At 53.5% G+C, this 20,000-nt stretch overlaps 2 protein-coding genes across 2 annotated transcripts in view; both read left to right on the top strand.

Moving 5' to 3' along the window:
• LOC142908235 (uncharacterized) overlaps window positions 1-11,887 on the top strand; it is a 47,091-nt gene extending 35,204 nt beyond the window's left edge. Inside the window, exons 5-7 of the mRNA XM_076058609.1 lie at window positions 1,198-1,266; window positions 8,014-8,160; window positions 11,879-11,887. Coding sequence (XP_075914724.1) covers window positions 1,198-1,266; window positions 8,014-8,160; window positions 11,879-11,887 — 225 coding nt within the window. The remainder of the gene's footprint in view (window positions 1-1,197; window positions 1,267-8,013; window positions 8,161-11,878) is intronic.
• A 1,215-nt stretch (window positions 11,888-13,102) lies between these two features.
• LOC116958455 (uncharacterized) overlaps window positions 13,103-20,000 on the top strand; it is a 40,411-nt gene continuing 33,513 nt past the window's right edge. The window contains exons 1-2 of the mRNA XM_076058608.1: window positions 13,103-14,497; window positions 16,765-16,831. Of these exons, the coding sequence (XP_075914723.1) occupies window positions 14,400-14,497; window positions 16,765-16,831 (165 nt within the window). The 5' untranslated portion in view covers window positions 13,103-14,399. The remainder of the gene's footprint in view (window positions 14,498-16,764; window positions 16,832-20,000) is intronic.

Below are 20,000 nucleotides of genomic sequence, written 5' to 3' on the forward strand. Positions count from 1 at the left end.
ACAGCACACACACTGTACACACAGCACACACACTGTACACAGTACACACACTGTACACACAGTACACACACAGTACACCCACTGTGCACACACTGTGCACAGTACACACACTGTATACACAGCACACACACTGTACACGGTACACACTGTACACACAGTACACACACAGTACACCCACTGTGCACACACTGTACACAGCACACACACTTTACACACAGTACACACAGCACACACACTGTACACAGTACACACACTGTACACACAGTACACACACAGTACACCCACTGCGCACACACTGTACACAGTACACACACAGTACACACAGTACACACACTGTACACACACTGTACACGGTACACACTGTACACACAGTACACACACAGTACACACACAGTACACACACACAGTACACAGTACACACAGTACACACACAGTACACACAGTACACACACACAGTACACACACACAGTACACACACAGTACACACACACAGTACACACACACAGTACACACACAGTACACACAGTACACACACAGTACAGACACACAGTACACACACACAGTACACACAGTACACACACACAGTACACAGTACACACACACAGTACACAGTACACACACAGTACACACAGTACACACACAGTACACACACACAGTACACACACACAGTACACAGTACACACACAGTAAACAGTACACACAGTACACACACACACAGTACACACACACAGTACACACACAGTACACACAGTACACACACAGTACACACACAGTACACACAGTACACACACAGTACACACACAGTACACACACAGTACACACAGTACACACACACAGTACACACACACAGTACACACACACAGTACACACAGTACACACACAGTACACACACAGTACACACACACAGTACACACAGTACACAGTACACACACACAGTACACAGTACACACACACAGTACACAGTACACACACAGTACACACACACAGTACACAGTACACACACAGTACACAGTACACACACGGTACACAGTACACACACACAGTACACACGGTACACAGTACACACACACAGTACACACGGTACACACACATTACACAGTACACACACACAGTACACACAGTACACACACACAGTACACACACAGTATACACACACACAGAGAGTGGACTTGCTGCTGCTGCTGCTGCTGTGTGCAGGCCGAGTCGGAGTGCATGGGGCGCCAGGTGGTAGCCAGCTGGGCCACTCAGCTGCAGGAGAAGGAGGAGGTGAGTACACACACACATACACACACGTGTACACACATACACACGCACACACGTGTACACACATACACACGCACACACGTGTACACACATACACACGTGTACACACATACATACACAAATACACACACTCACACACAACAACAACAACAACCGCCATTCGCCACTAAGTGGCGGTGACGTCACCACGACGCTTGTGCCAGGCTATGTGCACCCTGAGACCACGTGAAGTGTCGAACGCCCGCTGGCAGGAGGTCACGGGGCAGACCCAGGTGCCACGGGTCGACTGACTGAGATGACTGGCTGATGCACCACCTGTGCCCCCTACTGTGCCAACCTGCTGTGCTTTAGCCACCCGGCACTCCGCTCGTTGTTCCGAGCGTCGCTCCTCCGCCCTCCGTTGTTGTTGGAGGGCGACTGCCTCCAACTGCCCAGTAGCATCCTTCACGAGCCTCCTCCACAGAGGCCGATCTTGACACCGCTGGTACCGGTCATCGGCAAGTCCACTCAGCTCCACGTCCTCCTGTACCACATCACTCCATCTCTTCTCTAGCCCGTGCCGCGTCCGTTTAGCCCCCTCGATCCGGCCGAACAAAAGCTGTTTCGGCATGCGGTGGCTGGGCATGCGGGCTACATGACCCAGCCATCGCAGCCTTGCCCGCCGGAGGAGCTCACCGATGGGACCTTGCCCAGATCTTTCAAGGATTTGTGAGCTCCTCACACAATCCAGTCTGATTAAACCCAGGATGGATCGTAGGCAGGCCAGCCTACATGTTTCTAACCGGCGAAGATGTTCCATTAGGGGGGTCCACGTTTCGCAAGCGTAGAGAAGGGAGGGAATGACCGTGGCCGAGAAGACCTGAAGCTTAGTGCGGAGCGACAGACCAGGTAGCTTCCACACAGCGTTACGCAACCGATGAAAAGATATTGCCGCTCGACTGATTCGGAGTGAGACCTCTGCTGTTAAACTGGAGCCAGTCATAAGCACACTGCCCAGGTATGGGAAACGCTCCACAACTGCCCCATCACCGATTGGGAGTTGTGGGTGTGGAGTGTCCGATGGTACAAAATACCCAGGTAGGTGCTTAGTTTTGGTGGGGCTGATGGTAAGGCCCCATCTCTTAGTGGCACGCTCCAGTCTCAGCGGCAGCATCTCCAACTCCTCCTCTGAATGAGCAGCTATTACCAAGTCATAGGCATACACAACGTGGTTGAGCAATAGGGAGCCATCTCTTGACCGCACCCGGGCATCAATCAGCCTCCCATTATATCTGTACCAAATGGAGATTCCCCCGGTACAGCTATTGAAGGCTTCACGAACTACGTGGTCAAAATAGATGATAAATAATGTGGGAGCCAGAGGACATCCCTGTCGCACCCCAAGGTATACAGGGAATGGCTCCGACTCCCAGCCACGTAGTTTTACCCGGGCCCGCTCACCATCATGAAGGTCCTTAATGATCGTGAGCAGAGGGTCAGGTACTCCAAAAGCACGAAGAACGACCCAGAGCCCAGGCCTACTGATGGTATCATAGGCCTTGACCAGGTCAATAAAGTAGAGATGTAGGTCTTGTTGGAATTCTCTACACCTCTGCTGTAGCAGACAGACAGAAAATATGGCATCTGTGCAGGACCGCCCTTTCCTGAAACCGCATTGGGGCTCCGCAAGCCTCTCCTCAGCGTGCCTGGCAAGGCGATGTTGAATAATCCTTGCCAGGACCTTTCCCGGCACACTGAGGAGTGAGATGCCCCTGTAGTTGTTACAGTCTGTGCGGTCCCCCTTCTTAAAGAGGGGGACCACCAGGGCATCCTTCCAATCCTGCGGAACCCGTCCTGTGGTCCAGACTGTTGTTATGATGTCAGCAGGGTCATCCCCACTTTGTCCAAAGATGTTTTCCAGGCTGAGGGATTTCCCCTCCCCCAGGACCTCAGAAATGCTCAGCAAATCTGCAAACCTGTTCCTGGGGGTCGGAGATTGGAACACCGTTTTTTCCCCTAATGATGGTAATAGGTGTGGTGCTGCAGGTTACTTTTTTGATGGAGTTAAATAGAGATTTGTGATCACGTGCCACTGAGGCAGACTCCATCTCCTCAGCAACCCGCGACCACCACCCATCCTTGCAGCTCCTCACGGCTCTCCGAACCTCCGAGCGAAGGCTGCGGTAAGCCTCCTCATTCTCTGACGTGGGATTCTGTAGTCGATGACAGTGTGCCTGTCGCTTTTTCTCAACCATCCTGAACACACACACACAACAACAACAACCGCCATTCGCCACTAAGTGGCGGTGACGTCACCACGACGCTTGTGCCAGGCTATGTGCACCCTGAGGCCACGTGAAGTGTCGAACGCCCGCTGGCAGGAGGTCACGGGGCAGACCCAGGTGCCACGGGTCGACTGACTGAGATGACTGGCTGATGCACCACCTGTGCCCCCTACTGTGCCAACCTGCTGTGCTTTAGCCACCCGGCGCTCCGCTCGCTATTGTGAGCGTCGCTCCTCCGCCCTCCGTTGTTGTTGGAAGGCGACTGCCTCCAACTGCCCAGTAGCATCCTTCACGAGCCTCCTCCACAGAGGCCGATCTTGACACCGCTGGTACCAGTCATCGGCAAGTCCACTCAGCTCCACGTCCTCCTGTACCACATCACTCCATCTCTTCTCTAGCCCGTGCCGCGCCCGCTTAGCCCCCTCAATCCGGCCAAACAAAAGCTGTTTCGGCATGCGGTGGCTGGGCATGCGGGCTACATGACCCAGCCATCGCAGCCTTGCCTGCCGGAGGAGCTCACCGACGGGACCCTGCCCAGATCTTTCAAGGATTTGTGAGCTCCTCACACAATCCAGTCTGGTTAAACCCAGGATGGATCGTAGGCAGGTCAGCCTAAATGTTTCTAACCGGCGAAGATGTTCCATTAGGGGGGTCCACGTTTCGCAAGCGTAGAGAAGGGAGGGAATGATCGTGGCCGAGAAGACCTGAAGCTTAGTGCGGAGCGACAGACCAGGTAGCTTCCACACAGCGTTACGCAACCGATGAAAAGATATTGCCGCTCGACTGATTCGGAGTGAGACCTCTGCTGTTAAACTGGAGCCAGTCATAAGCACACTGCCCAGGTATGGGAAACTCTCCACTCTCTCCACAACTGCCCCATCACCGATTGGGAGTTGTGGGGGTGGAGTGTCCGATGGTACAAAATACCCAGGCAGGTGCTTAGTTTTGGTGGGGCTGATGGTAAGGCCCCACCTCTTAGTGGCACGCTCCAGTCTCAGCAGCAGCGTCTCCAACTCCTCCTCTGACTGAGCAGCTATTACCAAGTCATCAGCATACATAACGTGGTTGAGCAATAGGGAGCCATCCCTTGACCGCACCCGGGCATCGATTAGCCTCCCATTATATCTGTACCATATGGAGATTCCCCCGGTACAGCTATTGAAGGCTTCACGAACTACGTGGTCAAAATAGATGTTAAATAATGTGGGAGCCAGAGGACATCCCTGTCGCACCCCAAGGTGTACAGGGAATGGCTCTGACTCCCGGCCACGTAGTTTTACCCGGGCCCGCTCACCATCATGAAGGTCCTTAATGATCGTGAGCAGAGGGTCAGGTACTCCAAAAGCACGAAGAACGACCCAGAGCCCAGGCCTACTGATGGTATCATAGGCCTTGACCAGGTCAATAAAGCAGAGATGTAGGTCTTGTTGGAATTCCCTACACCTCTGCTGTAGCAGACGGACAGAAAATATGGCATCTGTGCAGGACCGCCCTTTCCTGAAACCGCATTGGGGCTCCGCAAGCCTCTCCTCAGCGTGCCTGGCAAGGCGATGCTGAATAATCCTTGCCCGGACCTTTCCCGGCACACTGAGGAGTGAGATGCCCCTGTAGTTGTTACAGTCTGTGCGGTCCCCCTTCTTAAAAAGGGGGACCACCAGGGCATCCTTCCAATCCTGCGGAACCCGTCCAGTGGTCCAGACTGTTGTTATGATGTCATATAGGGCAGTCTGTGCACAAACGCCACCCTCCCTCAGCATTTCGCTTGGGAGATCATCTCTGCCCGCTGCCTTTCCTGGTCTCAGACTCCGGATCGCCTTCAATACTTCCTCAGCAGATGGCACCTCAGCCAGCCACTCACAGGGGGTGACTTCTTCCAATATTTGAGGCACCGCAGCCTCAGCAGGGTCATCCTCACTTTGTGCCACGATGTTTTCCTGGCTGTGGGATTTTCCCTCCCCCAGGACCTCACAGAAATGCTCAGCAAATCTGCGAACCTGTTCCTGGGGGTCGGAAATTGGATCACCGTTTTTTCCCCTATTGATGGTAATAGGTGTGGCGCTGCAGGTTACTTTTTTGGTGGAGTTAAATAGAGATTTGTGATCACGGGCCACTGAGGCAGACTCCATCTCCTCAGCAACCCGCGACCACCACCCATCCTTGCAGCGCCTCACGGCTCTCCGAACCTCCGAGCGAAGGCTGCGGTAAGCCTCCTCATTCTCTGACGTGGGATTCTGTAGCCGATGACAGTGGGCCTGTCGCTTTTTCTCAACCATCCTGAACAACTCCTCTGTCAGCCAGGGTGTCTGGGGAGGTCTGGACCGCTTACCCAAAGCAGCCATTGCAGCTGCATGAATCACAGTCCTAAACCTCGCCCATTTACCCTCGACATCAGGAGGAGTCGGGGACGATGCCAATCCCAGCCGCAAGCGATGATGAAATTCTCGCTTGCAACTTTCATCAGATAACTGAGACCAGGCCACTTTAGGTTGGAATGGGGTCCTGGGTGTACACCCACCACCGGAGTGGAAGAATGGCAGGCGCATCTTACAGATGACTAGTCGATGGTCAGAGGGCAGATCAGCTCCACGGTAGGTCCTGGTGTCAAGGACATGGGCTCGCATTCGCTGGTCCGTCACTATGTAGTCCAGCAGATGTTCTTGCTTGGACCCGGCATGCATCCATGATGTTGTGTGGATGCGCCGATGCCGGAACAGCGTGTTGGTAATTACAAGCCCATGGGCTGCACAAAAATCTAGCAGCCTCCTACCGTTGTTATTGAGCTGATCTGGCCCATGCCCTCCAATCACTCCAGACCAGGTGCCAGTATCATGACCAACTCGGGCATTGAAGTCACCCAACATGATGACTCTATCCCGAGGGGCCACTTTAGCCAGCACCTGTGACAGGAGGTCATAGAAGGCATCTGACTCATCGGCTTTGCCTGCATCCCTCCACGGATGTTCATCTTCGGTGGGGGCATAAGTAACCACGACCACCATTCCTCGCCTCCGGTTGATGGGAAGGCGAGCCCAAAGTAGCCTGGGGCTTACAGCTTCCCACACCTCACCGCCACGCTCCCACGCCCCCTTCATTCTTTTGTTCAAAAGAAGACCCACACCCTGTTGTTTGGCAGTCTGCTGCCCCGAGTAGAGGACTGTCCACCCCTCATGGTGGCAGGAGCCAGAGCCGGTCCACCGGACCTCCTGAATGCCGCATAGATCCAGGCGGTACCGGTCCAGCTCCCGACAGAGGAGTGGCAGCCTCTCCTCTGCAGTGAGCGTTGGAACATTCCACGTGGCCACCTGTAGTGGCTTTTCGTTGTTTCTGGAGTAGCCCCGAGGGTAGATATCAATCTCCTGGCTCCGCCAATTGGGGTTTGGCCAGGAGACGTCATAGACGCCTGGCCCCCCGGGGCCTCCGGCACACACACACGCACACACACACGCACACACACACGTGTACACACACACACAAGTGTACACACACACACACACGTGTACACACACACACGTGTACACACGCACACGTGTACACACACACGTGTACACACACACACACGTGTACACACACGTGTACACACACACACGTGTATACACACACGTGTATACACACACACGTGTATACACACACACACGTATATACACACACACACACGTATATACACACACACACACGTGTATATACACACACACACACACGTGTATACACACACACACGTGTACACACACACACGTACACACACACACGTACACACACACACGTGTATACACACACACGTGTATACACACACACACGTATATACACACACACACACGTGTATACACACACACACGTGTATACACACACACACACACACACGTGTATACACACACACACACACGTGCACACACACACGTGTACACACACACACGTGTACACACACACGTACACAAACACACGTGTATACACACACACACACGTGTACACACACACGTGTACACACACACACACACGTGTACACACACACACACGTGTATACACACACACGTGCACACACACACACGTACACACACACACGTGTACACACACACACGTGTATACACACACACACACGTGTACACACACACACGTGTATACACACACACACGTGTACACACACACACGTGTATACACACACACAAGTGTACACACACACACACACACGTGTACACACACACACACGTGTACACACACACACGTGTACACACACACACACGTGTACACACACACACGTGTACACACACACACACGTGTACACACACACACACGTGTACACACACAGTGTACACACACACAAGTGTACACACACACGTGTACACACACGTGTACACACACACACGTGTATACACACGTGAGTGTGTGTATACACGTGTACACACACTCACACCAGCGTGAGATGAGTAACCTTTGTGCCCCCCTGTGCCCCCCTGTGCCCCCCCGTGCCCCCCCGTGCCCCCGTGCCCCCCAGCGTGAGGCGAGCGAGCGCCGTGCCCGTGAGGAGGAGGCTGCTGCACTGGCGCTGCAGCACGAGGAGGAGGAGCGCCGGCAGAGCCGGGAGCACCGGGCCCAGCGCCAGCGGAGGGAGCGGCACGCCCAGGAGCTCCTCCGCCACGGGGCGGGGGGGAGAGGTGCACACGTGTGTGTGTGTGTGTGTCCGTGTGTGTGTACACGTGTGTGTACGTGTGTGTGTGTACGTGTGTGTGTGTGTACGTGTGTGTACGTGTGTGTACGTGTGTGTACGTGTGTGTGTGTGTGTGTACGTGTGTGTGTACACGTGTGTGTGTGTGTGTACGTGTGTGTGTACGTGTGTACGTGTGTGTGTACGTGTGTGTGTACGTGTGTGTACGTGTGTGTACGTGTGTGTGTACACGTGTGTGTGTGTGTGTGTACGTGTGTGTGTGTGTTTACGTGTGTGTGTACGTGTGTGTGTGTGTACACGTGTGTGTGTGTGTGTACGTGTGTGTGTGTGTACGTGTGTGTGTGTGTACGTGTGTGTGTGTGTGTACACTGTGTGTGTGTGTACGTGTGTGTGTACGTGTGTGTGTACGTGTGTGTGTGTACGTGTGTACGTGTGTGTGTACATGTGTGTGTGTGTACGTGTGTGTGTGTACACGTGTGTGTGTACGTGTGTGTACGTGTGTACGTGTGTGTGTACGTGTGTGTGTACACGTGTGTGTGTGTGTGTACGTGTGTGTGTGTACGTGTGTGTGTGTACGTGCGTGTGTGTGTGCGTGTGTACGTGTGTGTGTACGTGTGTGTGTGTACGTGTGTGTGTGTGTACGTGTGTGTGTGTGTACGTGTGTGTACGTGTGTGTGTACACGTGTGTGTGTGTGTGTGTACGTGTGTGTGTACGTGTGTGTGTACGTGTGTGTGTCCGTGTGTGTGTGTGTACGTGTGTGTGTGTGTGTACGTGTGTGTGTGTGTACGTGTGTGTGTGTGTACGTGTGTGTGTGTGGACGTGTGTCTACGTGTGTGTGTGTGTGTGTACGTGTGTGTGTGTACGTGTGTGTGTGTGTACGTGTGTGTGTGTGTACGTGTGTGTGTGTGTGTACGTGTGTGTGTGTGTGCGTACACTGTGTGTACGTGTGTGTGTGTGTACGTGTGTGTGTATGTGTACGTGTGTGTGTATGTGTACGTGTGTGTGTACGTGTGTGTGTACACTGTGTGTGTGTGTACGTGTGTGTGTGTACGTGTGTGTGTACGTGTGTGTGTGTGTGTACGTGTGTGTGTGTGTACGTGTGTGTGTGTGTGCGTACACTGTGTGTACGTGTGTGTGTGTGTACGTGTGTGTGTATGTGTACGTGTGTGTGTACGTGTGTGTGTGTGTACGTGTGTGTGTGTACGTGTGTGTACGTGTGTGTGTGTACGTGTGTGTGTGTGTGTACGTGTGTGTGTGTGTACGTGTGTGTGTGTGTACGTGTGTGTGTGTACGTGTGTGTGTGTGTACGTGTGTGTGTGTACGTGTGTGTGTGTGTACGTGTGTGTGTGTACGTGTGTGTGTATGTGTACGTGTGTGTGTACGTGTGTGTATACGTGTGTGTGTACACTGTGTGTGTGTGTACGTGTGTGTGTGTACATGTGTGTGTACGTGTGTGTGTACGTGTGTGTGTGTGTACGTGTGTGTGTGTGTGTGCGTACACTGTGTGTACGTGTGTGTGTGTGTACGTGTGTGTGTATGTGTGTGTGTACGTGTGTGTGTGTGTGTACACTGTGTGTGTGTACGTGTGTGTGTGTACGTGTGTGTGTACGTATGTGTGTACGTGTGTGTACGTGTGTGTGTCTGTGTGTGTCTGTGTGTGTGTGTGTCTGTGTGTGTCTGTGTGTGTGTGTACGTGTGTGTGTGTACGTGTACACTGTGTGTGTGTGTACGTGTGTGTGTGTACGTGTGTGTGTGTGTGTACGTGTGTGTGTACGTGTGTGTGTGTGTACACGTGTGTGTGTGTGTGTGTACGTGTGTGTGTGTACGTGTTTGTGTGTGTACACGTGTGTGTCTGTGTGTCTGTGTGTGTGTGCGGTGCCGGACGGGCAGCTCTGTCGTGGACAGTGCTGTGGGGGAGGTCCAATTTTGATTGGCTCCTCCCCTCATGGCATATGTGTCCACCACAGGGGCTAAACGGGGGCTCTGGACGGGTGCGAGGGGCTGGTAACCCCTCCACCTTCAATTAATTACCACTAAACCACGAGTTAAACTTAAATATGTAACTAATAAGCTTGTGCCGGAGGCCCCGGGGGGCCAGGTGTCTATGACGTCTCCTGGCCAAACCCCAATTGGCGGAGCCAGGAGATTGAATACCTACCCTCGGGGCTCCTCCAGAAACAACGAAAAACCACTACGGGTGGCCACGTGGAATGTTCGAATGCTCACTGCAGAGGAGAGGCTGCCACTCCGCTATCGGGAGCTGGACCGGTACCGCCTGGATCTATGTGGCATTCAGGAGGTCCGGTGGACCGGCTCTGGCTCCTGCCACCATGAGGGGTGGACAGTCCTCTACTCGGGGCAGCAGACTGCCAAACAACAGGGTGTGGGTCTTCTTTTGAACAAAAGAATGAAGGGGGCGTGGGAGTGTGGCGGTGAGGTGTGGGAAGCTGTAAGCCCCAGGCTACTTTGGGCTCGCCTTCCCATCAACCGGAGGCGAGGAATGGTGGTCGTGGTTACTTATGCCCCCACCGAAGATGAACATCCGTGGAGGGATGCAGGCAAAGCCGATGAGTCAGATGCCTTCTATGACCTCCTGTCACAGGTGCTGGCTAAAGTGGCCCCTCGGGATAGAGTCATCATGTTGGGTGACTTCAATGCCCGAGTTGGTCATGATACTGGCACCTGGTCTGGAGTGATTGGAGGGCATGGGCCAGATCAGCTCAATAACAACGGTAGGAGGCTGCTAGATTTTTGTGCAGCCCATGGGCTTGTAATTACCAACACGCTGTTCCGGCATCGGCGCATCCACACAACATCATGGATGCATGCCGGGTCCAAGCAAGAACATCTGCTGGACTACATAGTGACGGACCAGCGAATGCGAGCCCATGTCCTTGACACCAGGACCTACCGTGGAGCTGATCTGCCCTCTGACCATCGACTAGTCATCTGTAAGATGCGCCTGCCATTCTTCCACTCCGGTGGTGGGTGTACACCCAGGACCCCATTCCAACCTAAAGTGGCCTGGTCTCAGTTATCTGATGAAAGTTGCAAGCGAGAATTTCATCACCGCTTGCGGCTGGGATTGGCATCGTCCCCGACTCCTCATGATGTCGAGGGTAAATGGGCGAGGTTTAGGACTGTGACTCATGCAGCTGCAATGGCTGCTTTGGGTATGCGGTCCAGACCGGATGACAGAGGAGTTGTTCAGGATGGTTGAGAAAAAGCGACAGGCCCACTGTCATCGGCTACAGAATCCCACGTCAGAGAATGAGGAGGCTTACCGCAGCCTTCGCTCGGAGGTGCGGAGAGCCGTGAGGCGCTGCAAGGATGGGTGGTGGTCGCGGGTTGCTGAGGAGATGGAGTCTGCCTCAGTGGCCCGTGATCACAAATCTCTATTTAACTCCATCAAAAAAGTAACCTGCAGCGCCACACCTATTACCATCATTAGGGGAAAAAACGGTGATCCAATCTCCGACCCCCAGGAACAGGTTTGCAGATTTGCTGAGCATTTCTGTCAGGTCCTGGGGGAGGGAAAATCCCTCAGCCAGGAAAACATCGTGGCAAAAAGTGAGGATGACCCTGCTGAGGCTGCGGTGCCTCAAATATTGGAAGAAGTCACCCCCTATGAGTGGCTGGCTGAGGTGCCATCTGTTGAGGAAGTACTGAAGGCGATCCGGAGTCTGACACCAGGAAAGGTAGCGGGCAGAGATGATCTCCCAAGCAAAATGCTGAGGGAGGGTGGCGTTTGTGCACAGACTGCCCTATATGACATCATAACAACGGTCTGGGACACTGGACGGGTTCTGCAGGATTGGAAGGATGCCCTGGTGGTCCCCCTTTTTAAGAAGGGGGACCGCACAGACTGTAACAACTACAGGGGCATCTCACTCCTCAGTGTGCCGGGAAAGGTCCTGGCAAGGATTATTCAACATCGCCTTGCCAGGCACGCTGAGGAGAGGCTTGCAGAGCCCCAATGCGGTTTCAGGAAAGGGCGGTCCTGCACAGATGCCATATTTTCTGGTCGTCTGCTACAGCAGAGGTGTAGGGAATTCCAGCAAGACCTACATCTCTGCTTTATTGACCTGGTCAAGGCCTATGATACCATCAGTAGGCTTGGGCTCTGGGTTGTTCTTCGTGCTTTTGGAGTACCTGACCCTCTGCTCAGGATGATTAAGGACCTTCATGATGGTGAGCGGGCCCGGGTAAAACTGCGTGGCCGGGAGTCAGAGCCATTCCCTGTACACCTTGGGGTGCGACAGGGATGTCCTCTGGCTCCCACATTATTTAACATCTACTATGACCACGTAGTTCGTGAAGCCTTCAATAGCTGTACCGGGGGAATCTCCATATGGTACAGATATAATGGGAGGCTGATCGATGCCCGGGTGCGGTCAAGGGATGGCTCCCTATTGCTCAACCACGTTATGTATGCTGATTTATTAATAGCTGCTCATTCAGAGGAGGAGTTGGAGACGCTGCTGCTGAGACTGGAGCGTTCCACTAAGAGATGGGGCCTTACCATCAGCCCCACCAAAACTAAGCACCTTCCTGGGTATTTTGTACCATCGGACACTCCACCCACACAACTCCCAATCGGTGATGGGGCAGTTGTGGAGAGAGTGGAGAGTTTCCCATACCTGGGCAGTGTGCTTATGACTGGCTCCAGTTTAACAGCAGAGGTCTCACTCCGAATCAGTCGAGCGGCAATATCTTTTCATCGGCTGCGTAACGCTGTGTGGAAGCTACCTGGTCTGTCGCTCCGCACTGAGCTTCGGGTCTTCTCGGCCACGGTAATTCCCTCCCTTCTCTACGCTTGCGAAACGTGGACCCCCCGAATGGAACATCTTCGCCGGTTAGAAACATTTAGGCTGGCCTGCCTGCGGTCCATCCTGGGTTAAACCAGACTGGATTGTGTGAGGAGCTCACAAATCCTTGAAAGATCTGGGCAAGGTCCCATCGGTGAGCTCCTCCGGCACAGGTGGTGCATCAGCCAGTCATCTCAGTCAGTCGACCCGTGGCACCTGGGTCTGCCCCGTGACCTGCCAGCGGGCGTTCGACACTTCACGTGGCCTCAGGGTGCACATAGCCTGGCACAAGCGTCGTGGTGACGTCACCGCCACTTAGTGGCGAATGGCGGTTGTTGTTGTGTACGTGTGTCTGTGTGTGTACGTACGTTTGTGTGTGTACGTGTGTGTCTGTGTGTGTTTGTGTACGTGTGTCTGTGTGTGTGTGTACGTGTGTGTGTCTATCTGTGTGTGTGTGTCTATCTGTGTGTGTGTCTGTGTGTGTACGTGTGTGTGTCTGTGTACGTGTCTGTGTGTGTGTACAAGTGTGACTGTGTGTGTGTACGTGTGTGTCTGTGTGTGTACGTGTGTGTACGTGTGTGTCTGTGTGTGTCTGTGTGTGTCTGTGTGTGTCTGTGTCTGGGTGTGTGTACGTGTGTGTCTGTGTGTGTACACGTGTGTGTGTCTGTGTGTGTGTACGTGTGTGTCTGTGTGTGTACACGTGTGTGTGTCTGTGTGTGTGTACGTGTGTGTCTGTGTGTGTGTCTGTGTACGTGTCTGTGTGTGTGTACAAGTGTGACTGTGTGTGTGTACGTGTGTGTCTGTGTGTGTCTGTGTGTGTACACGTGTGTGTGTCTGTGCGTGTGTACGTGTGTGTCTGTGTGTGTGTGTGTACACTGTGTGTGTGTCTGTGTGTGTGTGTGATAGTGTAGTGGTTAGCGCTGCGCTATGAACCTGGCGACCCGAGTTTGATTCCCGCTCACAGCCACCACCACCAGTGACGATTATCTGAACCGGTCCTGGACCTCCCCTAGGTCGACTCAGCCTGAAATGAGTACCTGGTGCAGTGTGTAAACATCGCTAGCACTGGGAGAGAGACAAAGGCGGCCGGGCGTGGTGCTGGCCACCCACCCCCTCTGTGTGTGCCACAGTGCCGGTAGCCTTCATAGGTGGTGGTAGCTAACAGCACTTGCCCCTACAGCCTAGAGGCTACCTGGGGGAGCTTTGTCTGTGTGTGTGCATCATAGGTGGTGCTACTCGCCACTAGCAGCACTTGCCCCTACAGCCCTGCTAGAGGCTACCTGGGGGAGCTTTGTCTGTGTGTATGCATCATAGGTGGTGCTACTCGCTACTAGCAGCACTTGCCCCTACAGCGCTGCTAGAGGCTACCTGGGGGAGCTTTGTGTGTGTAGGGCCAGGAGCTGGAGATGGAGTGGGCCCGGCTGGTGCAGCAGAAAGCGGCGCTGGAGGAGCTGGAGGAGCAGCGCAGAGAGAACCAGCGGAGGAGGGAGAGGCAGCAGCACGGGTGGACTACAGCTCACCCGCTCACTCACTCAACCACTCACTCACTCACTCAACCACTCACTCACTCGCTCACCCGCTCACTCACCTGCTCACTCACTCGCTCGCTCACTCACTCGCTCGCTCACTCACTCGCTCACTCACTCGCTCACTCACTCGCTCACCGTGTGTGTTTGTGTGTGACCATGTGACCGTGTGTGTTTGTGTGTGACCGTGTGTGTTTGTGTGTGACCGTGTGTGCCTGTGTGTGACCGTGTGTGACTGTGTGTGCCTGTGTGTGACCGTGTGTGCCTGTGTGTGACGGTGTGTGACCGTGCGTGCCTGTGTGTGACCGTGTGTGCCTGTGTGTGCCTGTGTGTGCCTGTGTGTGACGGTGTGTTTGTGTGTGTTTGTGTGTGTTTGTGTGTGACTGTGTGTGCCTGTGTGTGACCGTGTGTGCCTGTGTGTGACCGTGTGTGCCTGTGTGTGACCGTGTGTGACCGTGTGTGCCTGTGTGTGACGGTGTGTGACCGTGCGTGCCTGTGTGTGACCGTGTGTGCCTGTGTGTGCCTGTGTGTGCCTGTGTGTGACGGTGTGTTTGTGTGTGTTTGTGTGTTTGTGTGTGTTTGTGTGTGTTTGTGTGTGACCGTGCGTGCCTGTGTGTGACCGTGTGTGCCTGTGTGTGACGGTGTGTTTGTGTGTGTTTGTGTGTGCCTGTGTGTGACCGTGTGTGACGGTGTGTGACCATGTGTGTTTGTGTGTGACCGTGTGTGTTTGTGTGTGTTTGTGTGTGACCGTGTGTGTTTGTGTGTGTTTGTGTGTGACCATGTGTGTTTGTGTGTGACCGTGTGTGTTTGTGTGTGACCGTGTGTGTTTGTGTGTGTTTGTGTGTGACCATGTGTGTTTGTGCGTGCTTGTGTGTGACCGTGTGTGTTTGTGTGTGACCATGTGTGTTTGTGTGTGTTTGTGTGTGACCATGTGACCGTGTGTGTTTGTGTGTGACCATGTGTGTTTGTGTGTGACCATGTGTGTTTGTGCGTGCTTGTGTGTGACCGTGTTTGTTTGTGTGTGACCGTGTGTGTTTGTGCGTGCTTGTGTGTGACCGTGTGTGTTTGTGTGTGACCGTGTGTGTTTGTGTGTGACCGTGTGTGTTTGTGTGTGACCATGTGACCGTGTGTGTTTGTGTGTGACCATGTGTGTTTGTGTGTGTTTGTGTGTGACCGTGTGTGTTTGTGTGTGTTTGTGTGTGACCATGTGTGTTTGTGTGTGACCGTGTGTGTTTGTGTGTGACCGTGTGTGTTTGTGTGTGTTTGTGTGTGACCATGTGTGTTTGTGCGTGCTTGTGTGTGACCGTGTGTGTTTGTGTGTGACCATGTGTGTTTGTGTGTGTTTGTGTGTGACCATGTGTGTTTGTGTGTGACCATGTGTGTTTGTGCGTGCTTGTGTGTGACCGTGTGTGTTTGTGTGTGACCGTGTGTGTTTGTGTGTGACCGTGTGTGTTTGTGTGTGACCATGTGACCGTGTGTGTTTGTGTGTGACCATGTGTGTTTGTGTGTGTTTGTGTGTGACCGTGTGTGTTTGTGTGTGCTTGTGTGTGACCGTGTGTGTTTGTGTGTGACCGTGTGTGTTTGTGTGTGACGATGTGACCGTGTGTGTTTGTGTGTGACCATGTGTGTTTGTGTGTGTTTGTGTGTGACCGTGTGTGTTTGTGTGTGACCATGTGACCGTGTGTGTTTGTGTGTGACCATGTGTGTTTGTGTGTGACCATGTGACCGTGTGTGTTTGTGCGTGCCTGTGTGTGACCGTGTGTGTTTGTGTGTGACTATGTGTGTTTGTGTGTGTTTGTGTGTGACCGTGTGTGTTTGTGTGTGACCATGTGACCGTGTGTGTTTGTGCGTGCCTTTGTGTGACCGTGTGCGACCGTGTGTGTTTGTGTGTGTTTGTGTGTGACCGTGCGTGCCTGTGTGTGATCGTGTGTGACCGTGTAACTGTGTGTGCCTGTGTGTGACCGTGCGTGCCTGTGTGTGCCTGTGTGTTTGTGTGTGCCTGTGTGTGACCGTGTGTGACCGTGTGTGACCGTGTGTGCCTGTGTGTTTGTGTGTGACCGTGCGTGCCTGTGTTTGTGTGTGTTTGTGTGTGTTTGTGTGTGACCGTGTGTGCCTGTGTGTGACCGTGTGTGACCGTGTGTGACCGTGTGTGACTGTGTGTTTGTGTGTGTTTGTGTTTGTGTGTGTTTGTGTTTGTGTGTGTTTGTGTTTGTGTGTGTTTGTGTGTGACCGTGTGTGCCTGCAGGCATTTCCTAGCAAGCCAATACAAGGCCCAGATGAGGAGGAGAACGCAGCAGAAACAGCAGGAGCTGGTGACACACACACAGACACACACACGTACACACATAAACACACACACACACACTAACACATATACACATACACAACAACCGCCATTCGCCACTAAGTGGCGGTGATGTCACCACGACGCTTGTGCCAGGCTATGTGCACCCTGAGGCCACGTGAAGTGTCGAACGCCCGCTGGCAGGAGGTCACGGGGCAGACCCAGCAGGTGCCACGGGTGGACTGACTGAGATGACTGGCTGATGCACCACCTGTGCCCCCTACTGTGCCAACCTGCTGCGCTTTAGCCACCCGGCGCTCCGCTCGTTGTTGTGAGCGTCGCTCCTCCGCCCTCCGTTGTTGTTGGAGGGCGACTGCCTCCAACTGCCCAGTAGCATCCTTCACGAGCCTCCTCCACAGAGGCCGATCTTGACACCACTGGTACCGGTCATCGGCAAGTCCACTCAGCTCCACGTCCTCCTGTACCACATCACTCCATCTCTTCTCTAGCCCGTGCCGCGCCCGTTTATCCCTCTCGATCCGGCTGAACAAAAGCTGTTTCGGCATGCGGTGGCTGGGCATGCGGGCTACATGACCCAGCCATCGCAGCCTTGCCTGCCGGAGGAGCTCACCGATGGGACCTTGCCCAGATCTTTCAAGGATTTGTGAGCTCCTCACACAATCCAGCCTGGTTAAACCCAGGATGGATCGTAGGCAGGCCAGCCTAAATGTTTCCAACCGGCGAAGATGCTCCATTAAGGGGGTCCACGTTTCGCAAGTGTAGAGAAGGGAGGGAATGACCGTGGCCGAGAAGACCTGAAGCTTAGTGCGGAGCGACAGACCAGGTAGCTTCCACACAGCGTTACGCAACCGATGAAAAGATATTGCCGCTCGACTGATTCGGAGTGAGACCTCTGCTGTTAAATTGGAGCCGGTCATGAGCACACTGCCCAGGTATGGGAAACTCTCCACTCTCTCCACAACTGCCCCATTACCGATTGGGAGTTGTGGGGATGGAGTGTCCGATGGTACAAAATACCCAGGTAGGTGCTTAGTTTTGGTGGGGCTGATGGTAAGGCCCCACCTCTTAGTGGCACGCTCCAGTCTCAGCAGCAGCGTCTCTAACTCCTCCTCTGAATGAGCAGCTATTACCAAATCATCGGCATACACAATGTGGTTGAGCAATAGGGTGCCGTCCCTTGACTGCACCTGGGCATCGATCGGCCTCCCATTATATCTGTACCAAATGGAAATTCCTCCAGTACAGCTATTGAAGGCTTCACGAAGTACGTGGTGAAAATAGATGTTAAATAATGTGGGAGCCAGAGCACATCCCTGTCGCACCCCAAGATGTACAGGGAATGGCTCTGACTCCCAGCCACGCAGTTTTACCCGGGCCCGCTCACCATCATGAAGGTCCTTAATGAGCGTGAGCAGAGGGTCAGGGACTCCGAAAGCACGAAGAACAACCCAGAGCCCAGGCCTACTGATGGGATCATAGGGCTTGACCAGGTCAATAAAGCAGAGATGTAGGTCTTGTTGGAATTCCCTACACCTCTGTTGTAGCAGACGGACAGAAAATATGGCATCTGTGCAGGACCGCCCTTTCCTGAAACCGCATTGGGGCTCCGCAAGCCTCTCCTCAGCGTGCCTGGCAAGGCAATGTTGAATAATCCTTGCCAGGACTTTTGCCGGCACACTGAAGAGTGAGATGCCCCTGTAGTTGTTACAGTCTGTGCGGTCCCCCTTCTTAAAGAGGGGGACCACAAGGGCATCTTTCCAATCCTGCAGAGCCCATCCAGTGGTCCAGACTGTTGTTATGTCATATAGGGCAGTCTGTGCACAAACGCCACCCTCCCTCAGCATTTCGCTTGGGAGATCATCTCTGCCTGGTGCCTTTCCTGGTCTCAGACTCAGGATCACCTTCAATACTTCCTCAGCAGATGGCACCTCAGACAGCCACTCACAGGGGGTGACGTCTTCCAAAGTCACGTAGAATGAGAATAAAATAATAAATTGATAAAATAAAATAACACAATAATATTCTCACGACGTTTCGGCCACAACACAAGCGGCCTTCATCAGGTGAAGGGACGAGACTGTCTGGTAGGACAGCGCTGGAGTGAAAGAGCCACGTTCAGATCACGACCTTTAAGCTGTGTGAGAGGAACAAAGAGCCCTCAACTTCAGCACCACGGATAGCTACGGGCCCCGTTCAGACGGACGCTTTAAATCGATGTTTTCCATGTCGAGGGATTTCCCCTCCCCCAGGACTTTACAGAAACGCTCAGCAAATCTGCAAACCTGTTCCTGAGGGTCGGGGATCACCGTTTTTCCCGTAATGATGGTAATAGGTGTGGCGCTGCAGGTTACTTTTTTGATGGAGTTAATTATGGATTTGTGATCACGGGCCATTGAGGCCTGTTGCTTTTTCTCAACCATCCTGAACACCTCCTCTGTCAGCCAGGGTATCTGGGGAGGTCTGGACCGCGTACCCAAAGCAGCCATTGCAGCTGCCTAAGTCACAGTCCTAAACCTCACCCATTTACCCTCGACATCAGGAGGAGTGGGGGACGATGCCAACCTCAGCCGCAAGCGATGATGAAATTCTCTCTTGCAACTTTCATCAGATAACTGAGACCAAGGCCACCTTATATTTGAATGGGTTCCTGGGTGTACACCCACCACCGGAGTGGAAAAATGGTAGGCACATCTTACAGATGACAAGTCGATGGTCAGAGGGCAGATCAGCTCCACGGTAGGCCCTGGTGTCAATGACATGTGCCCGTATCCGCTGTTCCATCACTATGTAGTCCAGCAGATGTTCTTGCTTGGACCCGGCATGCATCCATGATGTGTGGATGCGCCGATGCCGGAACAGCGTGTTGGTAATTACAAGCCCATGGGCTGCACACAAACTAGCAGCCTCCTGCCATTGTTATTGAGCTGATCTGGCCCATGCCTTCCAATTACTCCAGACCAGGTGCCAGCATCATGACCAACTCGGGCATTGAAGTCACCCAACAAGATGACTCTATTCCGAGGGGCCACTTTAGCCAGCACCTGTGACAGGAGGTCATAGAAGGCATCTGACTCATCGGCCTTGCCTGCATCCTTCCACGGATGTTCGTCTTCGGTGGGGGCATAAGTAACCACGACCACCACTCCTCGCCTCCAGTTGATGGGAAGGCGAGCCTA

Source organism: Petromyzon marinus (genome assembly GCF_048934315.1).
Source record: "Petromyzon marinus isolate PM22_M1 ecotype Great Lakes invasive population chromosome 77 unlocalized genomic scaffold, UKy_Petmar_22M1.pri1.0 chr77_unloc.2, whole genome shotgun sequence".
NCBI lineage: Eukaryota > Metazoa > Chordata > Hyperoartia > Petromyzontiformes > Petromyzontidae > Petromyzon > Petromyzon marinus.